At 35.2% G+C, this 19778-nt stretch overlaps 3 protein-coding genes across 4 annotated transcripts; 2 read left to right on the top strand and 1 right to left on the bottom strand.

The window, feature by feature from the left end:
• LOC121747452 (transcription factor MYB36-like) lies at nt 1-1545 on the top strand. The gene is made up of 3 exons (XM_042141488.1): nt 1-187; nt 273-402; nt 746-1545. The coding sequence occupies exons 1-3, from the start codon at nt 52-54 to the stop codon at nt 1359-1361; spliced, it is 882 nt and encodes a 293-aa protein (XP_041997422.1). The 5' UTR covers nt 1-51; the 3' UTR covers nt 1362-1545.
• Nucleotides 1546-9390: 7845 nt separating this feature from the next.
• On the bottom strand, nt 9391-10181 carry LOC121747564 (pathogenesis-related protein PR-1-like). The gene has a single exon (XM_042141617.1). It carries the CDS (start codon nt 10034-10036, stop codon nt 9548-9550), a length of 489 nt encoding a protein of 162 aa, XP_041997551.1. The 5' UTR covers nt 10037-10181; the 3' UTR covers nt 9391-9547.
• Nucleotides 10182-13533: 3352 nt separating this feature from the next.
• Nucleotides 13534-17731, top strand: LOC121746490 (ADP-ribosylation factor 1). Of its 2 annotated transcripts, XM_042140346.1 has the most exons (10): nt 13534-13735; nt 13824-13836; nt 13924-14038; nt 14115-14153; nt 14483-14545; nt 15033-15051; nt 16149-16260; nt 16879-16926; nt 17091-17221; nt 17439-17731. In XM_042140346.1, the coding sequence occupies exons 3-10, from the start codon at nt 13936-13938 to the stop codon at nt 17470-17472; spliced, it is 549 nt and encodes a 182-aa protein (XP_041996280.1). In that variant the 5' UTR covers nt 13534-13735; nt 13824-13836; nt 13924-13935; the 3' UTR covers nt 17473-17731. The 2 variants fall into 2 exon arrangements, with proteins under 2 accessions (XP_041996280.1, XP_041996279.1); XM_042140345.1 differs by having other exon boundaries at nt 13535-13735; nt 13824-14038.
• The last annotated feature ends 2047 nt before the right edge of the window (nt 17732-19778 follow it).

Below are 19778 nucleotides of genomic sequence, written 5' to 3'. Positions count from 1 at the left end.
TTAAGATTTCAAATTCTATCCATTTGAAATTGAGAAGAAATTAAATAGAAGATGGGGAGAGCTCCATGCTGTGACAAAGCCAATGTGAAGAAGGGACCTTGGTCTCCTGAAGAAGATTTCAAACTCAAATCATACATCGATCAACACGGCACCGGAAACAATTGGATCGCTCTTCCTCAGAAAATCGGTATGTATATATGCTATTTCTCCTTATTAATTTTTTGGAATAATGATATTGAGATGAATTAATGATGATGAAATTATATATGCAGGGTTGAAGAGATGTGGGAAGAGTTGCAGGCTGAGATGGCTGAATTACTTGAGGCCTAACATCAAGCATGGTGGATTTACTGAGGAAGAAGACAACATTATTTGCAGCCTCTACATCAGCATAGGCAGCAGGTCCCTCTCTCTTGACCTTTTGCAATTGTCTTCCATTCTTCTGTTTGAACTGAGATTAGGAATCTACATTTCTTTTCTTGAAATACAAAAAACATCTAAAAGAGTTAAATTACATCGAGTACACAAAAACTCTTGTCAGATTGTGTGTATAAGTCATGCTATTGCTAATGGATGTCCCGGATTTATATTTAATGACACATTGTTTTCTGAATTAAGTGAAGAAATAATAAAGTTTTCTATTTTAATTAAGAAATATACTCATTTAGAGTATAGCATCTCAAAAAGGAAAAAGTATCGGTTAGAATAGTATTCTAATTTGCTTCTAAAATTGATCTCACTTTAGGTGGTCTATAATCGCGGCGCAGCTACCGGGGAGAACTGACAACGACATCAAGAACTACTGGAACACTCGGCTCAAGAAGAAGCTCCTCGGCCGGCACAGGAAGTCGAGCCCAAGGAGGGAGCCGGAGGGCGAAGACGCCTTCGATCTGCAGAACCTGAGCAACTCAGCCATGGAGAGGCTCCAGCTCCACTTGCAGCTGCAGACACTCCAAAATCCTTTCTCTCTCTACAACAATCCTGCCCTCTGGCCCAAGCTGAACCACAAGATGATCGAAACCCTAGATTCTCTCAATCAGAATATTCCAGTCTTGAATCTCCCCGCCCCTCCTTCTCTCGGACAAGAAGATTCAATCAAGATTCCGGTTCAGTTCGACTCGAAATCCGGGGTGGTGGAGCAGAATCCTATTGTAGTCAACGACGGTTTTGCTGCGGCGGCGGCAGGGGAAAATCTGCAGACAATTGGTGATGATGAGTTGGATTATTTTAAGGAAATGGGTGGTGCAGGGAGGGAGAATCTTGCATGGTGGTGTAATGAATTCGAGGTGAAGTCGAGCTCGTGGGATTCGACGGCTGTGATTGATGAGCATGTGTATGGAGATTATGGTATGAGTTTTTAGGGGTACCTTTTGGAGTTTGGGTTTGTTTAGTTCATAAACGAGGGGAGTTTGGTCTTGTATATTGTTGTGAATAGATGTTTTCTTTTTAGGGAACGACTGAATAAACGTTACATTTGCATAATTAATTACTCCTAGTAATTAGTAGCAGTACTTTTATTTATTTGGATATTAGATCTTTCTATTAGAGATGAGGTGCATGTTACTTGGTAGTAGTATTATTTAGTATTCCAAGGAGTACTTTCTATTTATAATACTCCTTAATAGTCCGTTCTTGAAAGTATAAACTTTATAATTATAGAATAGTTAAACAACACATTGTCCCTACACATAATTTTATTTATAATTTATACTATTACAATTTACTTTTAATGATGTGGAACTCGTATCAAACTAAATGTTCATAATGTTCACATACGGAAGGAGTAGTAGGGATCATAAATTCAGAATATTCACCATACATTTAAATTTTAAAGTGTGAGTTACGTACTACATTCAATTCACACAGTACCAATTACTATTTTATTAAATTTTTTGGTCATATATTATATGTCATTTTTTATGAACGAAATAAGTTATAAATAAAAATTAGTTCAGTCATATTTCAGTTTATAAACGCATACTTATTTTATAGGCTATAAAAACATGAACATTTTTTTTTTCGTTCGTACTATAAGTAAATGAACAATTTTTTCACCTATCTCACCATTACAATAATACATTAGTGTTATTAATCACCATCACTTTAAATAACAATATTCGTACTTTTTACACTCACAATACAATTAGCAATGGGTGTTTTTTTTAAATTAGCACATTTATTTTAGAGTAAGGGTCAAATATGGTCCTAAACATATCGCGTTTTTATGATTTTGGTCCTAGACATTACGTTTTGAATTATTACATCCTACACATTTAAACTCGGGTCAGAATCAGTCCAAAATGGACGGAGCCGTTAAAAACAAACGGTCAACGTCTTTTTAACCAATTTTGACCCAATTAAATTATTATGTGCGATTATTAGCACCTTAATTATCTCATTAACTTTTATTAGCAAAATAGTGAAATAAAAATAAATGAAAACGTAAAATGCAAAACAAAAAAACCTTCGTCATCATCTTCTTTAGAGAAATAGAAAACTTCACAAAACAGGAATACAAATATTTAAAAACGCAAATTCTTGTTCTTCATCAACATCATCATCATCATCTTCTTCAATGGTCCAAAAAAACCTTGTTGAATCTCAGTAAGAGCTCGGAACGACACCGTACGTCGCAGACTCCACCTCTAGCTCTCACAGCTTCGCGAACCTCCCCTTGATTCTAGGCCCCGTCTCTGTGTACGCCTTCCTCTACGCACACCAAATCGTCTTCTCGAACCTCTTGTTCATCATCTTCTCCTGTACTTCGTCACCCTCGCTTCTCTGTCCATCCCACCGCTGCTGCCACCGCCACGCTCTAGCTCCCATCCGCCTCTGGCACCACCCCCACCTCCATCGACGACGGCGACACCGATCAATTACAGTTCCAATTCGCATTGATTAATTTCAGCATTTCAACTGAATTTGGGTTTAAATTAGGGTTGTGTTAAATCCCCAATTACTCTACTGAATTAGAATTTGAAAGGAGTGTAGCATACACTTTGCCTAAATAGTACTGGAATGAAGGGGAGCAGAAAGGAAATGAAAAAACAATGTGAAAAAACTTACTTATCTTTTTTTTGTGCGTTCATGTTCTTGATTCTGAGCTTGGGACTTAGATATGTGGTGGATTGATCTGTGTGGTGGTTGTAGGTGAGAGAGATGAGTGAAGATTATACTTCTGTTCCGTAAGGATAAGCGGTGTCGGCCGGCGGTGGACCGACGGCGGTTGAGTAGCCACTGGGCTATGAATTTGGGGCGGGATGGCCTGTGACAGGGGAAAATGTTTTGAATTTTAAATTTTAAATTTTAAATTTTTAGAATAATAATTTTTATTTTTTAAAATAATTAAAAATTTTATAAAAATGCTTAATCCGGTCAAAAATTGGCTAAATAGCTATTGACCGTTACTTCTAACGGAGCCGTCCAAAATGGACTGATTCTGGCCCGAGTCCAAATGTATGGGATGCAATAATTCAAAACATAATGTTTAGGACCAAAATCATAAAAACGTCATATGTTTAGGATCACATTTGGCCTTTACTCTTTATTTTATTTCCCAAGAAGTTGTTGATCTTTAATCAACATTAGAGGCAGGCGAATCCCGTCCTAAGAAGGCCAACAAAATATTAGAAGAATGACTATATGTATTACTATGCTATTAAGAGTTGTGATCAATGTCGAACCAATTTTAAAGACAGAACAAGAGACTAAATTAGGGTCATTAGATCTAATTTTTTGATGAGAAGCGCTATTGTGTAAATTATTTCGGTCTTCATTGCAAACTCATTTTACTTCATTGTATTAGGTTTATTACTTCATTATGGTACGTAATACCTAGAAACTACAATATGCTTTTACTTACTTCCAATAAGTTTTGAAATGATTCAACACATGCTTCATTCGAATTCATTGACTTGGGTTTTACTTTATTCACTTTAAAAAATGTAATTTATTCCATTAGGTTTATCACTTCATTCAGAAACGTTATTACTTCATTGGATATGGTTTTTTACTTTATTCATTAGGACTTCAAATGCTTCTACACATACTTCATTCAAATAGTTTATTACATCATTTCATATGCTTATTACACCATTCAATCAGGCTATCATTCCATTTTATTGTCAACGTTGTGGCGGCAGTGATAAACATTGTAGAGAGAAAGAACGGTACGCAACGGCGAAACCGCATTTACGTACTGGAATGAAGTAATAATCTTATTGGAATGAAGTAAAAATCTACTAGAATGAGGTAATATATTCTTGAATGAAGTTAAATCCTCCTAATATGTTAGTATGACTTATTTGCTCTGGGCTAAAGTAAAATAGGCTCGTGATGAAGGCGAAAATAATTTATAAATTTGTGCATCTCATCCATAAAAAACTAGATCTAAAAACCATAATTTGGTATAATTCTGTGGTTCGACAATAAGGAGTTGATTTGCATATAATGGAACTCATACTATTAATATATTTATAAAGTTTTGGAATTTAAATTAAGGCTATAAGTCTATAAGACTATAACTATAAGGATAATATAATATAATATATCTGTTAGTAATAATATGGAATTATTTAGGGTCAGTGCCATATATATGTCTCACAGCCCATAAAAGAAATGGGCCTACACTTATATCTGATATCCCCAACTAGACGTCCACTAGCTCATCAAAATAAAATTCAATATACAATACGTTTCTTTCATTCTATGTATTACTCCTCGTCCACCAATAAACGTCTTACTTTGTCATTTTGTTCTGTCCATAGTAAATACGTATATTTCATTTACATTCTACTATTTTTAGTAATGGACTTCACATTCTTCAAACTTTATTTCACTCATATTTCACTAACTCTTTCCATTCACTTTTCACTATATTTTTTAAAATTCATGCTAGATCAAACTTGACCTTAAATGGATGGACAGATGGAGTATAATTTAATTTGAAAAAAAGCCTCTACTTGACTTAGCTCTATCAACTTTTGAATTATTTAACGTTAAAATAAATAAAATCTGTTATATAATTGTTTTTTTCTCAAGAAAGAACAAATATCTCTTGTACTAGTAATATTTATTTTTTTAATTGAACTGCCTGATACATATAAATTGACCATACAAACCAAAATCAACTCATGTTTATATGATTACGACTTGCCTGTGAAGATTCCAATAATAATTTTACAAATACCCATTGCAGCATAATGAGAGTAATGAGACTTGGACTGATAGCAACCATACTTCAGATAATTTTCCATAGTCGTAATGCCTCATGCGATTTTACAAAAAATCTGTACGCATTATTTTATTAACTTATCGGAGTATCTCCCATAATTTTTTTTATCGATGAATTGAATTGTTGTGTATTGTTTGATGATGTCTTCTACTCCATTACATTCGCTTTTATGTAATGACATCACTGATTCTCAACTTGTCAAAAAAACATGCAAATTTTTTTAAATTCACTATCTTGATTTTCAAATTTGCCTTATTATCACATGGAGTAGTACTACTCCATGACTTTTAAGTGAGTTAAGAAAAATAATATTAAGTGAGTTAAGTAAAAGAAAAAATAAAGTAAGAAATCAAGAAGATAGAGAGATAATTAAAAGAGAGAATAGAGTAAAATAAAAAGAGAAGAAATATGTTGACTTTTACTAAAAAAATGAAATGACTTCACTATTATGGAACGTACTAAAATGAGAAAATGACTCTACTAATGTGAAACGGATGGAGTATGTTTCTGATTGATGAAACCAGTACAATTTTGCAGCAAAATTTGAGAGAGCACAATCATCTTTAGTTTCTTGCTCCACACCAAGTGACGAAATTCGTCTACACAAAGGTGAAATATTTGCTTCTTTATATCTATGCAACTCTAACTCTAAGTGTGTGTTCTTCTCGAATAAAATTGTGTCCGAAATTAATCTTCAAGTGTCTAGCAATATTGATGAAAATACTTAAGTGCCTGCCCTTAAATCCAACATTTCGAACTCAGTAAGTTACCCATAGAGCAAATTTATGTTTTTTTAGAAATGTGATGAATAAATTGCAATTTCCCAAAATTTAAAGGACTTGCTTGTAATATCTTGAAAGATTGAAGACTATTTTGACTTGTGAAAAATCATGTAAAAAAATGTTTGACTTTTGAAAGCTAAACCATACTAGTACAATATTTAAATCCCTTAGCGACATTCCGTTCATATCCCCTTCCTTCACACTGCCGACACCGAAACCAAGCTGCCGTTGGACCATCGTTCGGTGCGATGATGGCATGGGAGCAGTGGCGGATTCAGGACCCGAAAATGGCGGGGGCGGAACTTATATTTAAATATTAAATATTTAATTTAATATTATTTTTAATAATAAAATAAATATATATTATATTAATATTTAAGTAGCACTAGCTTCATTAATAAAATATAAACATGCTTCAGCTTGCAAATATGTATTATTCATTTTAAAATAAAAATATATATAAATATAAACATGCGTTAGCTTGCAAATATGTATTATTCATTTTAAAATATAAAATTATTGTAAATATATGTACATTTTAAATCACTGTAAATATTATATACAAAAGTGATATAAGTAGAGCACTAAATATTTATATTTCAAAAATATTTAAAATGTTTATTTTGTTACATAGAGAATAATTAAGATGCATGGATCAAATTATAAGTACTTTAGGATAAAAAAAGACTTTAACACAAGATTAAAAATGATTTTAACTAAAGAATAAATATAACAACATAATATATGCAACTTAGTAAAAGTTTAGATTACATAAAGTATTTAAAGGTATTATTTTGATAATAAGAAGAAATATGAATGGATAAAATAAAAAATGAAAAATGAAAAAGAATATGTTTTTGTTGAGGATTGAACCCTAGACATCTTAGTTAAAAATCCAACAACCAAACCATTGGACTACTAAATTTTATATGACATTTATTGAAAACAAAAATATTTCTACACTCTACGGAGGGGGCGGATATGCTATTTTCGGCTTGATTCAATGAAAAATTTAGGCTCTCCGGACGGCGACCGCCCCCACCTGCCCCCTGGATCCGCCACTGCATGGGAGGTCTGGAATGTATAAAATTCACTCTACATCCAACAGAGTTTTAGTTAACTAACTAAGATGGTGACAAACCTAATAATAATATGGACCAAATTTGAGGGCCTAACTTAAAATGCTTGAAGATGTATTAGTTGGGCTAAGGTTAAGACAATTTTGTCAGAATTAAATGCACGCCCATTCTCTGAAATTAATGCTTAAACAAAATTCGCCGATCTCTGAAATAATACTAGTATAGTGTACTGATCAGATATGACAACTGCATCTCCTTCACCCTATTAAAAGTCTCCATCCATTTCAACTAGAATAATGGCCACTTTTTTCATTATTAATGTAAGCACGGTGTCTCTTTTTGCATACAACACACTATAAACACAGACAACATATATGTATACTAATAATTCACACACTATACAAAATTAAAAACACAAAATAAATTAATACTACTATTGAGGATAAGAGCATCCGCAGCGGTGGCGGTTGGCGCCACCGCCGTCCGTGTCAGCGGCAAGGCGAAGGACCGCCACCGCTGCAACCGCGCCGCTGGCACGGCGCTGCTCGATGTATCGAGCACGTCCGTGCCAGCGGACGCACACGTGGCGGTCTCCCATTCGCCAACGGCATAGCCGTTGGTTTCAAACATTTTTTTATTTTTTTTTAAAAAAAATCGGATTTTTATTAAAAAAATCGATAAAAAAAAAAAAATTTTCACTTCCCCAAAAAATTATATCCGTTTATAACCGTTTTTCCCCACTTTTTAATTTTTTTTTTATTTTTTTTACCCCAAAAATACACACTTTCATCTATAAATACCCCCAATTTCACTCCAAAAAATTCACACTTTCACTACACAATTCTCATCATCAATCTCTCATATCCATTTTCATCTTCCTCTCACACCCTACAACACCACTATGTCCGGTAACGACGACAACCCAAGCGGCTCTCACGGTTGGAACCCCGAATGGTTCGGTTCGCAACCGTTTCATAGTCCGGAAACGGAATATTCGGCCCCTCCTCTCACCCAAGATTCGGGCGTTCCGAGTGGCTACCGGCCATACCCAATCGACGATCAAGGTGCCTCCGATGGGCGCTACGGGTGGACACCGGAGCCTAGGCCTCGCGCCCCTTCCCAAATGCCGAATCCTCCATCTCGCGCCGGTGTCCGCACACCGTACTCACCGGCGGAGATGGAAAGATTGTTCAAGGCGTACTTGGAAATCTCCGAAGATGCGGTGGTTGGAACGAACCAATCCGGCGATCACTTTTGGTGGCGCGTCTCTAGCCGGTACATTGCACACCGGCCGCCGGGAACGATCGAGCGCAACGAGAGTATGGTGCGCAACTGCATCGGCCGAGCCAACGAAGAAATTGGCAAGTTCAACGGCTATTTCATCCAGGAGTCCCGGAATGCCGGGAGCGGCCGAAGCGAGGTCGACATCATCACCGCCTCGCTGAGCACCTACCAATCCATGAACGGTAAGTCGTTCAAATATCTTAACGTTTGGCAGGAGACGCGGACGCACCCGAAGTATAAGGGAGGCATAACATCCTCCTCTAGCGGCTCCTCCAAACGCTCACGGTCGGCATCCCTATCCGACGCCGGCGAAGAAGTGGCTAGCCAACTCGCCGAAGCTAACTTGGGTAGCCCCGATGCCCAACCAAGCGGTTCCCGACGCCGACCGCAAGGTAGGAAGAAGGCGGCGGCCGAACGACGTCGTGCCGCGACTCCATCTGCCCCTGCTCCCGAACCCGCACCCTATGTTCCACCTCCACCCCCGAACAACTCGTTGTGGGCCCTTTTGGCCCAACTCAATATGGCCGATAGGTCAACTATGACCCCCACGCAACTTCAAACGCACGAGTCCATGATATTGGGTCTCCAAAAACAATTGGGGTTGGTGCCGCCGGATGCGTAGTCTTCCTCGGGTTATATTAGCCAATAATTATGTAATTTTTAATTTTTAGGAGTTTAATTATGTAATTTTTAATTTTTAGTATTTTAATTATGTAATTTTTAATTTTTAGGATTTTAATTATGTCTTTTTATTTTATTTGTAATTTGTTATTTTTATTGTGGTTTTTTTAATGAATTTTAGTATTATGAAAATGTTTTTGTTTAATTGAATTTTATATTAATTGTGCTCGTCCTTGCGGAAGAGCACAGTTGTGGGTGTTGTGCTCTTGCCAGAGAGCAGGCATGAATAGTACCGCCCGGGCCCACAACCGTGCCGCTGGCAAGAGCACGGTTGTGGATGCTCTAAGAGACTCACAACGATGCACCTAATCATAATATCAACATGGTCTCTTTTTGCATACAAATAATTATAATCGTTATTTCCTATATACAGTTGCATACCACCCAAAAAAGAAAAAAAAATAATGAAAAAAGATACTCCGAAAATATGTAGTACTCCTACTCTATGTATAATAATGGAGTATCAAAATTGTAACCGTAAAAGTAAATCAATAAGGCCTTTCGCCAACGTAATTTCCGGGCGGATTGTAGTTGCAAATGACGAAAACACCCCTCCCTCGGTCGCACACGACTCTGGCGCAGCCCATCCTCGTCGTCTCCCTCCACACGATCTGCGTGTAATGCCCGCACTGCCGCCCATCCGCGCACGAATTCGACTTGTAGCTGTACTCCCGCCGCTCCGCCACCCACTCCGCCGCCGCCTGCCCCGCCGTCCACGCTCCGCCGCTGCCCCAGAATATGTTCTCTCCGTACGGCCCGCCGGAGTGCCGCAGCTCGCAGTCGGCGCGCCGCCGCCGAGCGTAGGACGCCGCGAACTGTGCTATCCGCCGATCCCACGCCAGCGGGGGGAGGCGCAGCGCCGCCCTGGCCGCGTTCTGCACCGAGAGGAACTGGCTCTTCGAGGACGAGGCGGCGGCGTTGTCCGGAATCACGGCGAGGAAGAGGAACACGAGGATTGGAATGCGGCGGCGTAGCATTGTAATTAAATGCTACTAATTTGAATTTAAAGTAATATAAGTGGCGAAATCTTCTCTGGCAGTAGAATATATGTATAGGAGGAGTATATTGGGTTACAGATGTAGATTTGGTTTTGTATTTGACGAAGCCATTTATAAGAGTGGTTACAAAAAAGTGATATGTGTGTACTGTTTAGTGTGTGTTTGGGTTGGGTTGGGTTGGGTTGGGTTGGGGTGGCAGCCATGTTCCTAGTAATCATTGTGGCCATTATACTCTCCTGTCCTGGGTAATTTTTTTGGTGTTATTTCTCACATATTTGGAATAGTGTTTTATTTTCAGTATTTTGTGATTTAATGTAATTTCTTGAATCACTATGATTTTGCAAGAACACCTACTCTAGTTTCACTTGGAGATAATAAAACATTATTGTGAAAGTGATATATGTAATGGCTTGGGTAGATTCTTTGAATTTCTGTGATACAATATATATTACTACAATCTCTTCAATTCTGCTTTATGGTTTTTCTTGGCCATACGATTTATCCAGGGGAGAGATTGAGCTTAAGAAATAGGAGCAGGTGAATAATCTTATTTGAAAAAATGGTATTTTCATTTATTGCAAAATCAGTTAAATTGAGAAGAAATTGGATGAAAGCTATAGTTAGTAGTGAGGTGGCGGCAAAAAGGCTCAGGCTACAATATTCCACATCACATGCTCACATGAGTAAAAGCAAATTAAGATTAGAAGATGCAATTTCATCCGACTTTATTTTAAATGGTTGCTATAAATAAACATGTTATGACGGCATCTATAGGCTTCTTTACCATCACATGAAATATACTCCAAAATTAATAGGAGTGATTATTAATTTAATATGTGGCATTACAATTTTACAAGCAAAATTATAATAATTGGCATTTAGGCTGGGGGATTGAATTTCCGTGCTTTGTAACTAACAAAAATCTAAAGAAGCTAAGTTTACTTATGAGCTTTTATTCAATACCAAGAGTGATGTCTATACATATATAACAATTTCAGGCTCATTTCATACAACTAACTACTTGATGCTACTGGAATAACATCATGTTATGCATAATTATGATATCCCATTAATTGGTGTGATTCGTCTGAAAATTATTGAACTCTTACTATTTTTTATAGTTTGCTCTTAATATTAAAAGAATGAACTGCAAAATAGGTCTCTACACAATTCAGATTGCATAACATGCTGCTAAATTTAGTAGTAAAAAATTGTTGTGATATTACTCCGCCACTAATCTGTTGGTATTTATTTTACCATTGAAAATTTGGAATTTACTAGTTGAACTTACGGTGCTATTTGATGATTTTTTTTAGTGGTCGCTTTTAGTCATGATAACAACATTGTTTATAAGTTGAGAAGGGAATTCAACGATGACAAATATAGATCCACATGGATGTTCCATGACTACTTCTTTGTGTTTCTAATTAAATACACCACTTATATCATAAAATAGCAGTTCCAATCTTGGTGTCCCAATTAAAATCATGGGATTCAAATGAAAGTGTATCAAAAAACAAAAGATTAAGATGCAGTGGATCGGAGAATAATTATGTCCTCAACTTAAGGAAAATTTTCAATATACACTCTCAATTTTGACATATTTTCAAAATTTGCCAACTCTAAGTAATTGCTTCTCTAATTGGGTATCCTTATAACATAAAATTATTGAAATGAGTAGTCCATGCATGTTATCATGAACATTATCAAAATTTACTATGATCACAAAATCATAAAAAAATTCAAATTGAATAATTTGCTGCAGGTTTCCAAATTGATATGCAACACTAAAAATTCTAAAATGTGCTGAAAATTTAATAATTTAAATTAAATAATAAGAAAAGAACAAATTAATCCCTACTCCCATCTCAAACAAACTAAATACGCAGACATCATAATCTATTTTAGTCTATGTATAGCGTGAATTACACGAAAATCAAAATAGCAAATCTACTCACACTCTCTATATACATAGAGATATGTTAATTAAAAAAAATGGAACTACTATGAAAAATATGAGAACACTTCAAATACGGCCAGGTTTGCAGATTTAAGGCAGACCTCATCACCACAATTCCGCGCTACCAACTGCACTATACGACTTGTTGGTAAGATATTGTCATAAAGTATGTTAGTACTATTATTTATTTGATGTGCAATTCAACAAGTATATGAATACTAGTAGCATTTAGCCCATAGACTATTTGGATTATTATATAAAAGTGATAAAACTGTATATAGTAGCAGTTGCATTAAGCCAGTTGGGCATGTGACGATCAATCATTAATGAAAATGAGTTACAATTTTGCATAAAAAATGAATGCTTCTGACTGATCTTGATCTTTTAATATTCGACGTAGGAAATTATTTGTGAAAGCAATCGAACTTAATTTTTCTTGTAACCCAAGTGATATATAGCTTTGCATATCAATTTATTGGTTCCTTTAATGATGAATCATCGATTTATAGCGCATGTTTTATCATCGCCAATCATTTTTGTGAAAGTAGCTTTGAAAATTATTGATATGAAATGGAGTGAACATGAAAAATTGAAAATACTTCATTTAACTTTCACCTAAATTTGCGGAACGCCGGAACGTGATTCTAACCCCACAAATAATTATAATCCGCTCGTCTTCACTACTTTCTCTCTCTCTCAAAATACTCTCGCCAAAGATTAAATTATTATTTTGTGCATATATAATATGTTTGATTAATTTGGCAATTATAATATTCCAATCATTTGCGAGCTGTCTAAAATTAAAATTAGATGAATTTGGCTATTTAGTCTTTCTTTTACTCGATTAATTATAGGAAATTGGTCAAAATGTCAACAACTCGTTCCACTGAAATTGAGTGCAAATTCATACTCCCTCCGTATTAAAAAAAATATAAATATTTGAAACGGCACATTTTTTAATGTAAAATTGGTAAAGTAAATGAGAAAAATTGGTAAAGTAAGAGAGAGAAAATGAAAAATGAGCATGGTAAGAGAGAGGAAGAGAAAAAGTAGTGAAAGTAGAGTTAGTGGATTGTAGGGTTCATGTCCTAAAATAGAAAGATTCTAAAATTTTTATTTTTAAGGAACGACCCAAAATAAATATAGTTATTATTTTTAAAAAAATGGAGGGAGTATATAGCTGTAATGTAGTAGACAGTGGGCCCTATAATTGGGGTACTCCTTTGGCAATACTGGCTTTGTATTATAAGAGTTCTAACTCATGGAATATATAATTACCTAGACGTAAAATTATACTTGTACATTTAAAAATAATAACAAAATTCAATCCATTTTTAATGTAATGTACATTCTAACTCTTGGAATATTATCATCTAGTGTGACGAAAGATATTAAAAATGGAATGTAGAAAGAGTACATGTTTAATGGGTTTTGCGTGTAAGTTAAAAGGCCCATTTAAATTTCGGGTCGGGTAAGGCCCATTTTCTTCTGCTGATTTCATTTTCTTCTTCCTCGTTATCTACAGTCTCACTCTACAGATCCATGGAACTTTCCCAGATTCTTTGTTCCTAACCAAATTTATTGTTATGAAAATCAAAATCAGTTGCTTCTACGCCAATCACGCTCGCAAAGCTCAAGATTGTATCTCGAAATAATTCAGCATCGGCACTTTTGATACTGTCTTCTTCCTCCGTCGTAGGCCCTCCTCTTCACCGCACGTAATCGATTGCTGCATCCCTAGTTTGATCCATTTTACCATCTCCGTGTCCGTAGCGGCTCAGATTTGTTGTGATTTTTGTTTTGCAGGAAGTATTTGAGGGTACGGAGATTTTCTTCGATCTGATCTAATTGTTTTCTGCATTTCTCCCCCCGATTTGAGTGGCCAATTCGCCGACCTTTTGCGCAGATTGGCGTGGAAATGGGAATAGTATTTACGCGGCTGTTTTCGTCGCTGTTTGGGAATAAGGAAGCTCGGATCCTGGTTCTCGGCCTTGACAATGCCGGGAAAACCACGATTCTTTGTACGGATCCCCCTTATTCTCTTTCGGCTGATCAATTCTAGCTTTGATTGTTTAATTTCTTTGTTTGTTTTGGCAGATCGACTCCAGATGGGTGAAGTAGTATCTACAATTCCCAGTAAGCAGCTCGCAAATTCTTTTTGTTCATTGAATCTACAATGATGGGAGCATTGTGTAATAATTGGATAATTGATCATATTGCTTTATTTTAAACTGCTATCGGTGTTAATAGATAAGTCATGTAGTTTATGGATAGTGTTCTAGCCGAAGCTCTTTTCTGGTCTCAAATTGGATTTGTAGTCGATGTGGTGTCTGGACTTCACAATTTTGCTGTATGGACTGTTGCTTGATGGATTAGTAGAGATGATAAGCGTAATTGTCCACTTTATGGGAGAGAAGAAATAAACTTATTGTAATTTGACATTATTCGTTTTTTTGTTGTTGCAGCAATTGGGTTCAATGTGGAAACAGTGCAGTATAACAACATAAAGTTTCAAGTTTGGGATCTAGGTAAATTTCGTGCACTAGTTGATTATGTTAATCTCTTTATCATGATAAATTTTTTGTTATTATACATACTTGGATCTGTAGTGTTTCTGAACAGTTAGAGAATGTAAGATACTTATCATGTTCCTGACATCACATGAGAAAAGAATTCATGATCTGTGACTTTGATAGAAGTTTAAATATAGAATTTAATCATTGATTATAGGGAGACTTGTAAGAAACATTGAAACTAGAGTATTAAGGTGAAATTTACGCATGCAAAAAGAAGTTAGTTAGGAGTTGTGAAATATGCTGCAAGCATGATAATCTTTAGCTTCATCTTTAGTAGTTGATTGTAGTATTTATTTGTGCTTATAGTTTTACCTGTCCTGCAAGCATTTATTAAATTTTAGCTATGCTTATTTGTATCTCTCTGGCCAATCATTACATTGTGTTGCTAGAAGTCTTTCTGGTGATGATAGCTAACTACTCTTTGCTTTTCTTTTCTCAGGTGGCCAGACAAGTATCAGGTAACTTGTATTGGTCCTCTCTCTAATTTTCAGTTCTATTTTAAAATATTTTAGCGTGCAATTCGACTTTGTTGACTGAAACAGAATATTTAGGAGGAAAAGCAAAAAAAACTGATAGCCTGATATAGAGAAATTTTAAGAATAAACACAATGTTTATAAGTTTTCATCTTCTTAATCTAGCATCACTTGCATGTGTAGCATTTACTATGAAAAAATGGCTCTCTGGTACCATTATTAGGATTTCATTTCAGTTCCCATTAGATGATATGTTTCAGAGAAGATTCATTCAACCATAAGTTCAGTTGGTTTGACAATCTCTTTTGAAGCATTGAATTAGTGGGTTTCATCCATGAGCTCATCAAATATTAATGTTTAACTCATACATAAAATTTGGTGCTGAACTCAGTGTAATACCTCATTTTAGTATCAGGTTGTTGATAAATGCTCAAACTTAATATTCTGTAAATGGGGATATATTTCCTTTTACTGATGAGATTGATACTTGATAGTATGTACATTGTGGTCTGTCATGCCTGTTGCTTCCTTTTGCTCTATCTGCTGATTTCAAATATCTAGAAAAACTTAAGAGAGAAGCATTAGTTAAATCCATTTATCTTACCAAGATTCTTGTGTAAATTCCCTCGTCTTTATGCTTTGGTCTCATCTATTGTTACTTGGATTTCAAACTCATATGGATGTTAAATGGGCATGTACCTTATTTTGTGTCCAATACCTTTATAGTCACTTGTAGCTTTGTATTATCAGAATTCAGATAGCATTTGAAGTTATGTAGAGCTATAAGGTGGGCATAAAATAAACATGAATTATAATTTGATCCTTAAGAGTCTCTTCAAGACAATCTAGAATAAAATAAATATGCTTCAGATGTCTGGTTATATCCTTTCAGAAATATTTGTGCACTTACAGTTATCCCATATATCTTCTGGAGATATGGTCTTACTTTTTCTGAAACTTCGTTCATCTTCGCCTTACATGTCTTCATTTAGGCTGTTGATTTAAATTTTCGTGATAATACATGACACAGTATATTTCAGGCTGACACTGTGCTTCTTCAACTTTTTTTTTTGTAATACAGGCCATACTGGAGATGCTACTTCCCCAACACTCAAGCTATAATATATGTTGTTGATTCAAGTGATACAGATAGGCTGGTGATTGCCAAAGAAGAATTCCATGCAATACTAGAGGTTCTTGTTGCTTTATTATATTAAAATGATTGAGTTCAAATTTGGTACTCCCTCCGTCCACCATTAGGAGTCTCATTTCTTTTTGGCACAAATTTTAAGAAATGTTAAGAAAAGTGGGTTGAAAAAAGGTAGTGGAATATGGGTCCCAGTTATATGTTTTAATTTTAAATGAAATATGAGTGGAATGTGTTAGTGGAACGTGGGGCCTATTACCATTTATAGTAATAATGAACCGAGACTCCTATTCGCGGCGGACCGAAGTGGAAAACGGGACTCCTAATCATGGCCTGAGGGAGTATATCTTTATATTTGTCACTCTCCAGCACTGTGAAATCCAGCAAGAATCACTGTTCTGCTTATAGACATCAGTTTTTATATGCTTGATGGGTTTGAGAGTCAAAGTTGTTGTCTGCGTTCATGTTACTTGAGTCCTATAAATAGTTTCTTGAAGCATGCATCACCATGTAGCAGTTTTTCCCCTCTGCTAATTTTCCCTCTTTTGAGTAGTCTTTCAGTTGAGGTATACTGGTCTTTTATCATCTTTTCATGGGTCTCTGTTTTACCTTTGATGTCCTTCATTATTTGAAAATTAATTGCACTATTATGGGGTATTGACAGGAGGAGGAGCTTAAAGGTGCTGTCGTCCTCTTATTTGCAAATAAACAGGTGTTCTCAACTGACTGCTTAATCTAGTGTCTCAGTATGTTTAAGATTTGTCTATAGTTATATGAAATTTCTGGTTGAACACACCATTGCAAAGCGTATTTATGAATTATGCATGTAAACTTCTTGACAAACCACTGAATCCATGCTCAATACCTGACATGCAGGATCTTCCCGGGGCACTTGATGATGCTGCAATTACTGAAGCCTTGGAACTGCACAAGATTAAGAACCGGCAATGGTCTATTTTCAAAACCTCAGCTATAAAAGGAGAAGGCCTTTTTGAGGGCTTGGACTGGTAAGCTCTATTAACTACAACATGTGATTCTATTACTAGCAAGCTCTATTATTCCCTGCTTTGATCATATAAAAATATGTTTCTTCAGAAATAATGGTTCAATGTAAAAAAAGGGAGACATGTGTTTTTCCTTATACACCGATAGCATGATGTACAATGAGTAATTTGCATCTCTTTTAATCAATTGCTTGACAAATTTATCTTGATAACTGTACAGGTTGAGTAATACACTTAAATCTGGAGGTGGCTAAGTCTGTGTACGAGAACATGATGTCATTGTTGTCCATCCTGATCAAGAAAAATACTGCAATTGTCACTGCCATGATTTGTGTAGAGATTCAATTAGGATGACTATCTGCGGATAGAGCTATGTGCTGTTTTTTTGATAAAATATGAATATCTAGCACGTTTTCTTCTTCTCATTTCGATTATCTTATACGTTGGTCGAGTTTCACAGTAAATGACTCATGCTGACAAGTTTTGGGTATATATCCTTTTTTTTCTTGTCTATTCCCAATTGCACATTGCTATTGTCTTGTTCTGAAAATTTTGGGGGGGTGCACTTATCCTTTTATTTTGTTCTTTGTGATCTTCATTTTCTCTGAAGAAGCAACCTTGTCGTTTGCGTGCTTAAGTTAATAATACTGATAAAAAAAAGTTAATACTAATGATAAAGTGATTTGCGGCTGATGTTGACGTCTTTGATCAAATAATGGAGTACTTATAAGTGATTTGCCAAAAGAAAGCACTCTGGAAAGTCTTACCATCAATTAATTAATTTTACAAATTTCGTTGAGAATTATTTTTGTTTGAAAATAAATTCACAGGTCGTCGTTCAACCACTCAATTTTTGTGCAGATATTTGACTTTGATATTAGGCCGCAAAGAAAAATTGGCCCGTGGATGGAATTAGTAAAATTAAATTTGGATTAGTTTGCAGAAAGTGTTGTAGGAGGAAATGTTGAGAACCTATATTATGAGTTCAAATTAAATTATACACTATTATAATCTAAAGGTGTCAATATAGAAATATACTACTAGATGTAGTATAAATTGTACTCCATATATTATAGTTGGCACATAAGCTTTATGATTAATAGCCGACATGGATATGAGTCAGAGGCAAGTGGTCCAATCAAACGTTGCCAAATACTTTTTTTGCTTTATTCAAAATATACTCTGTTTTCTTTTTAATTAACTAAGAAGTAGGAATTAAATATATTTGTTTAGTCTGAAGAAAACTCATAGTATTATTTTTAAATTAAAAAAAAAATTCCATCTATACGTCTCCCTTAACTGTGATTTTAAAATCTGTCCCTTAACTCATAGTAGTATAACACAAACTAATTATTCACTAGAACGTTAGTAAAGTAAAATACTACTAGTACAAAGGCTTATAGTGTATTTACTATTTAATCAAATTTTAGAACAAGTTAATATTAATAGCACAACTAATGGACAGCCTAATCTTTCCAGTTTCATGCTATCATTTAAAAGAGATGGAGTTTCTAAACTTTCAAATCAATCAAAAGTGTTTAACATGAATTGAGTATGCAATGTCTGCTTCAATGTTTAGTCCACTAACATGATTAATACAGTCGATAGTCAGTCGTCACGAACCAAATATACTTGTTTTATGTCAAATTTGTTGCACTTAACCCCACTAGTCACTAATCAATACAAAAAAAAGAAACTTCTTTGGTAATGGGGTTTACTTATACTGGACCCATCGATGATAAATGCTGATTTAAATAGATAATGTTTCTATAGAATAGTTTTCTATATATTTTGATAGATTGAACTATTTGAACATATTTTTTCCACTATTTAATATCCTAAACAAACGAGTATAAAAGACTTAAATATGCAATAAGGACAACTCAGTTTCAGCCAAAACTTAATTTATTAATTTATCTTTTATTGAATTTTGAATTGCGGAAACTAATAAAGTTGCAGTTAGCAAACCACAAATTAAAATTATGTAAAAAACTACAACAAAAATACCAAAAAAATATACTATTATTTAAAATAACACATTACAGTTCCAAACTAGTAGTATTTTGGAACAGCTTGAGCCAAGATGCATTTGAAAGCAATTAAACTATTAAATATAAAAATAAAAATTAGTAACAAAAAAAAAGGTTGTGGCCTCTGCGACATGCAATAGGGTCGCAAAAACAGCTGTGTTTTGCGGCTTACGGCCGAGAATTTATCAGCCATGCAATAGGGCCGGGCCGCAAACGCGTCACATTTTGCGGTCTTGTTGTGAATGACCGAAACAATGTACCATAGTTGTTTAAGGGTAAATTGCTTCAAAAATTGCCAACTTTGCACAAAGTTTGGTATTTTCCGTAAACTTTAAAAGTTACATGAAATATCATGAACTTTACATTTGGGTGCCGATTTCCCGTGTCGGGTATTCCGGCCATCCGGGTGCTGACGTGTAAATTTTATGCTGAAGTGGCGGATGATTAGGATGCTGACTATGCATTAAATGAATTTTTCTTTCTTTTTAATTTTCATGCTTCAATCCCCTAATGTACTAACTTAACTAAAC

This window comes from Salvia splendens, chromosome 9, assembly GCF_004379255.2.
Source record: "Salvia splendens isolate huo1 chromosome 9, SspV2, whole genome shotgun sequence".
NCBI lineage: Eukaryota > Viridiplantae > Streptophyta > Magnoliopsida > Lamiales > Lamiaceae > Salvia > Salvia splendens.
Note: the sequence above shows the minus strand (reverse complement) of the source record. Positions and strands in the feature narration are given on the sequence as shown.

Excerpts from the sequence above, each read along its gene's own strand:
- LOC121747452 (XM_042141488.1), top strand. The coding sequence starts at position 52 with ATGGGGAGAGCTCCATGCTGTGACAAAGCCAATGTGAAGAAGGGACCT. Across the intron at positions 188-272 it reads CGCTCTTCCTCAGAAAATCG|GGTTGAAGAGATGTGGGAAG; the intron begins GTATGTATATAT and ends TTATATATGCAG. Across the intron at positions 403-745 it reads TACATCAGCATAGGCAGCAG|GTGGTCTATAATCGCGGCGC; the intron begins GTCCCTCTCTCT and ends ATCTCACTTTAG.
- LOC121747564 (XM_042141617.1), bottom strand. The coding sequence starts at position 10,036 with ATGCTACGCCGCCGCATTCCAATCCTCGTGTTCCTCTTCCTCGCCGTG.
- LOC121746490 (XM_042140346.1), top strand. The coding sequence starts at position 13,936 with ATGGGAATAGTATTTACGCGGCTGTTTTCGTCGCTGTTTGGGAATAAG. Across the intron at positions 16,261-16,878 it reads AATTCCATGCAATACTAGAG|GAGGAGGAGCTTAAAGGTGC; the intron begins GTTCTTGTTGCT and ends GGGTATTGACAG. Across the intron at positions 17,222-17,438 it reads CTTTTTGAGGGCTTGGACTG|GTTGAGTAATACACTTAAAT; the intron begins GTAAGCTCTATT and ends ATAACTGTACAG.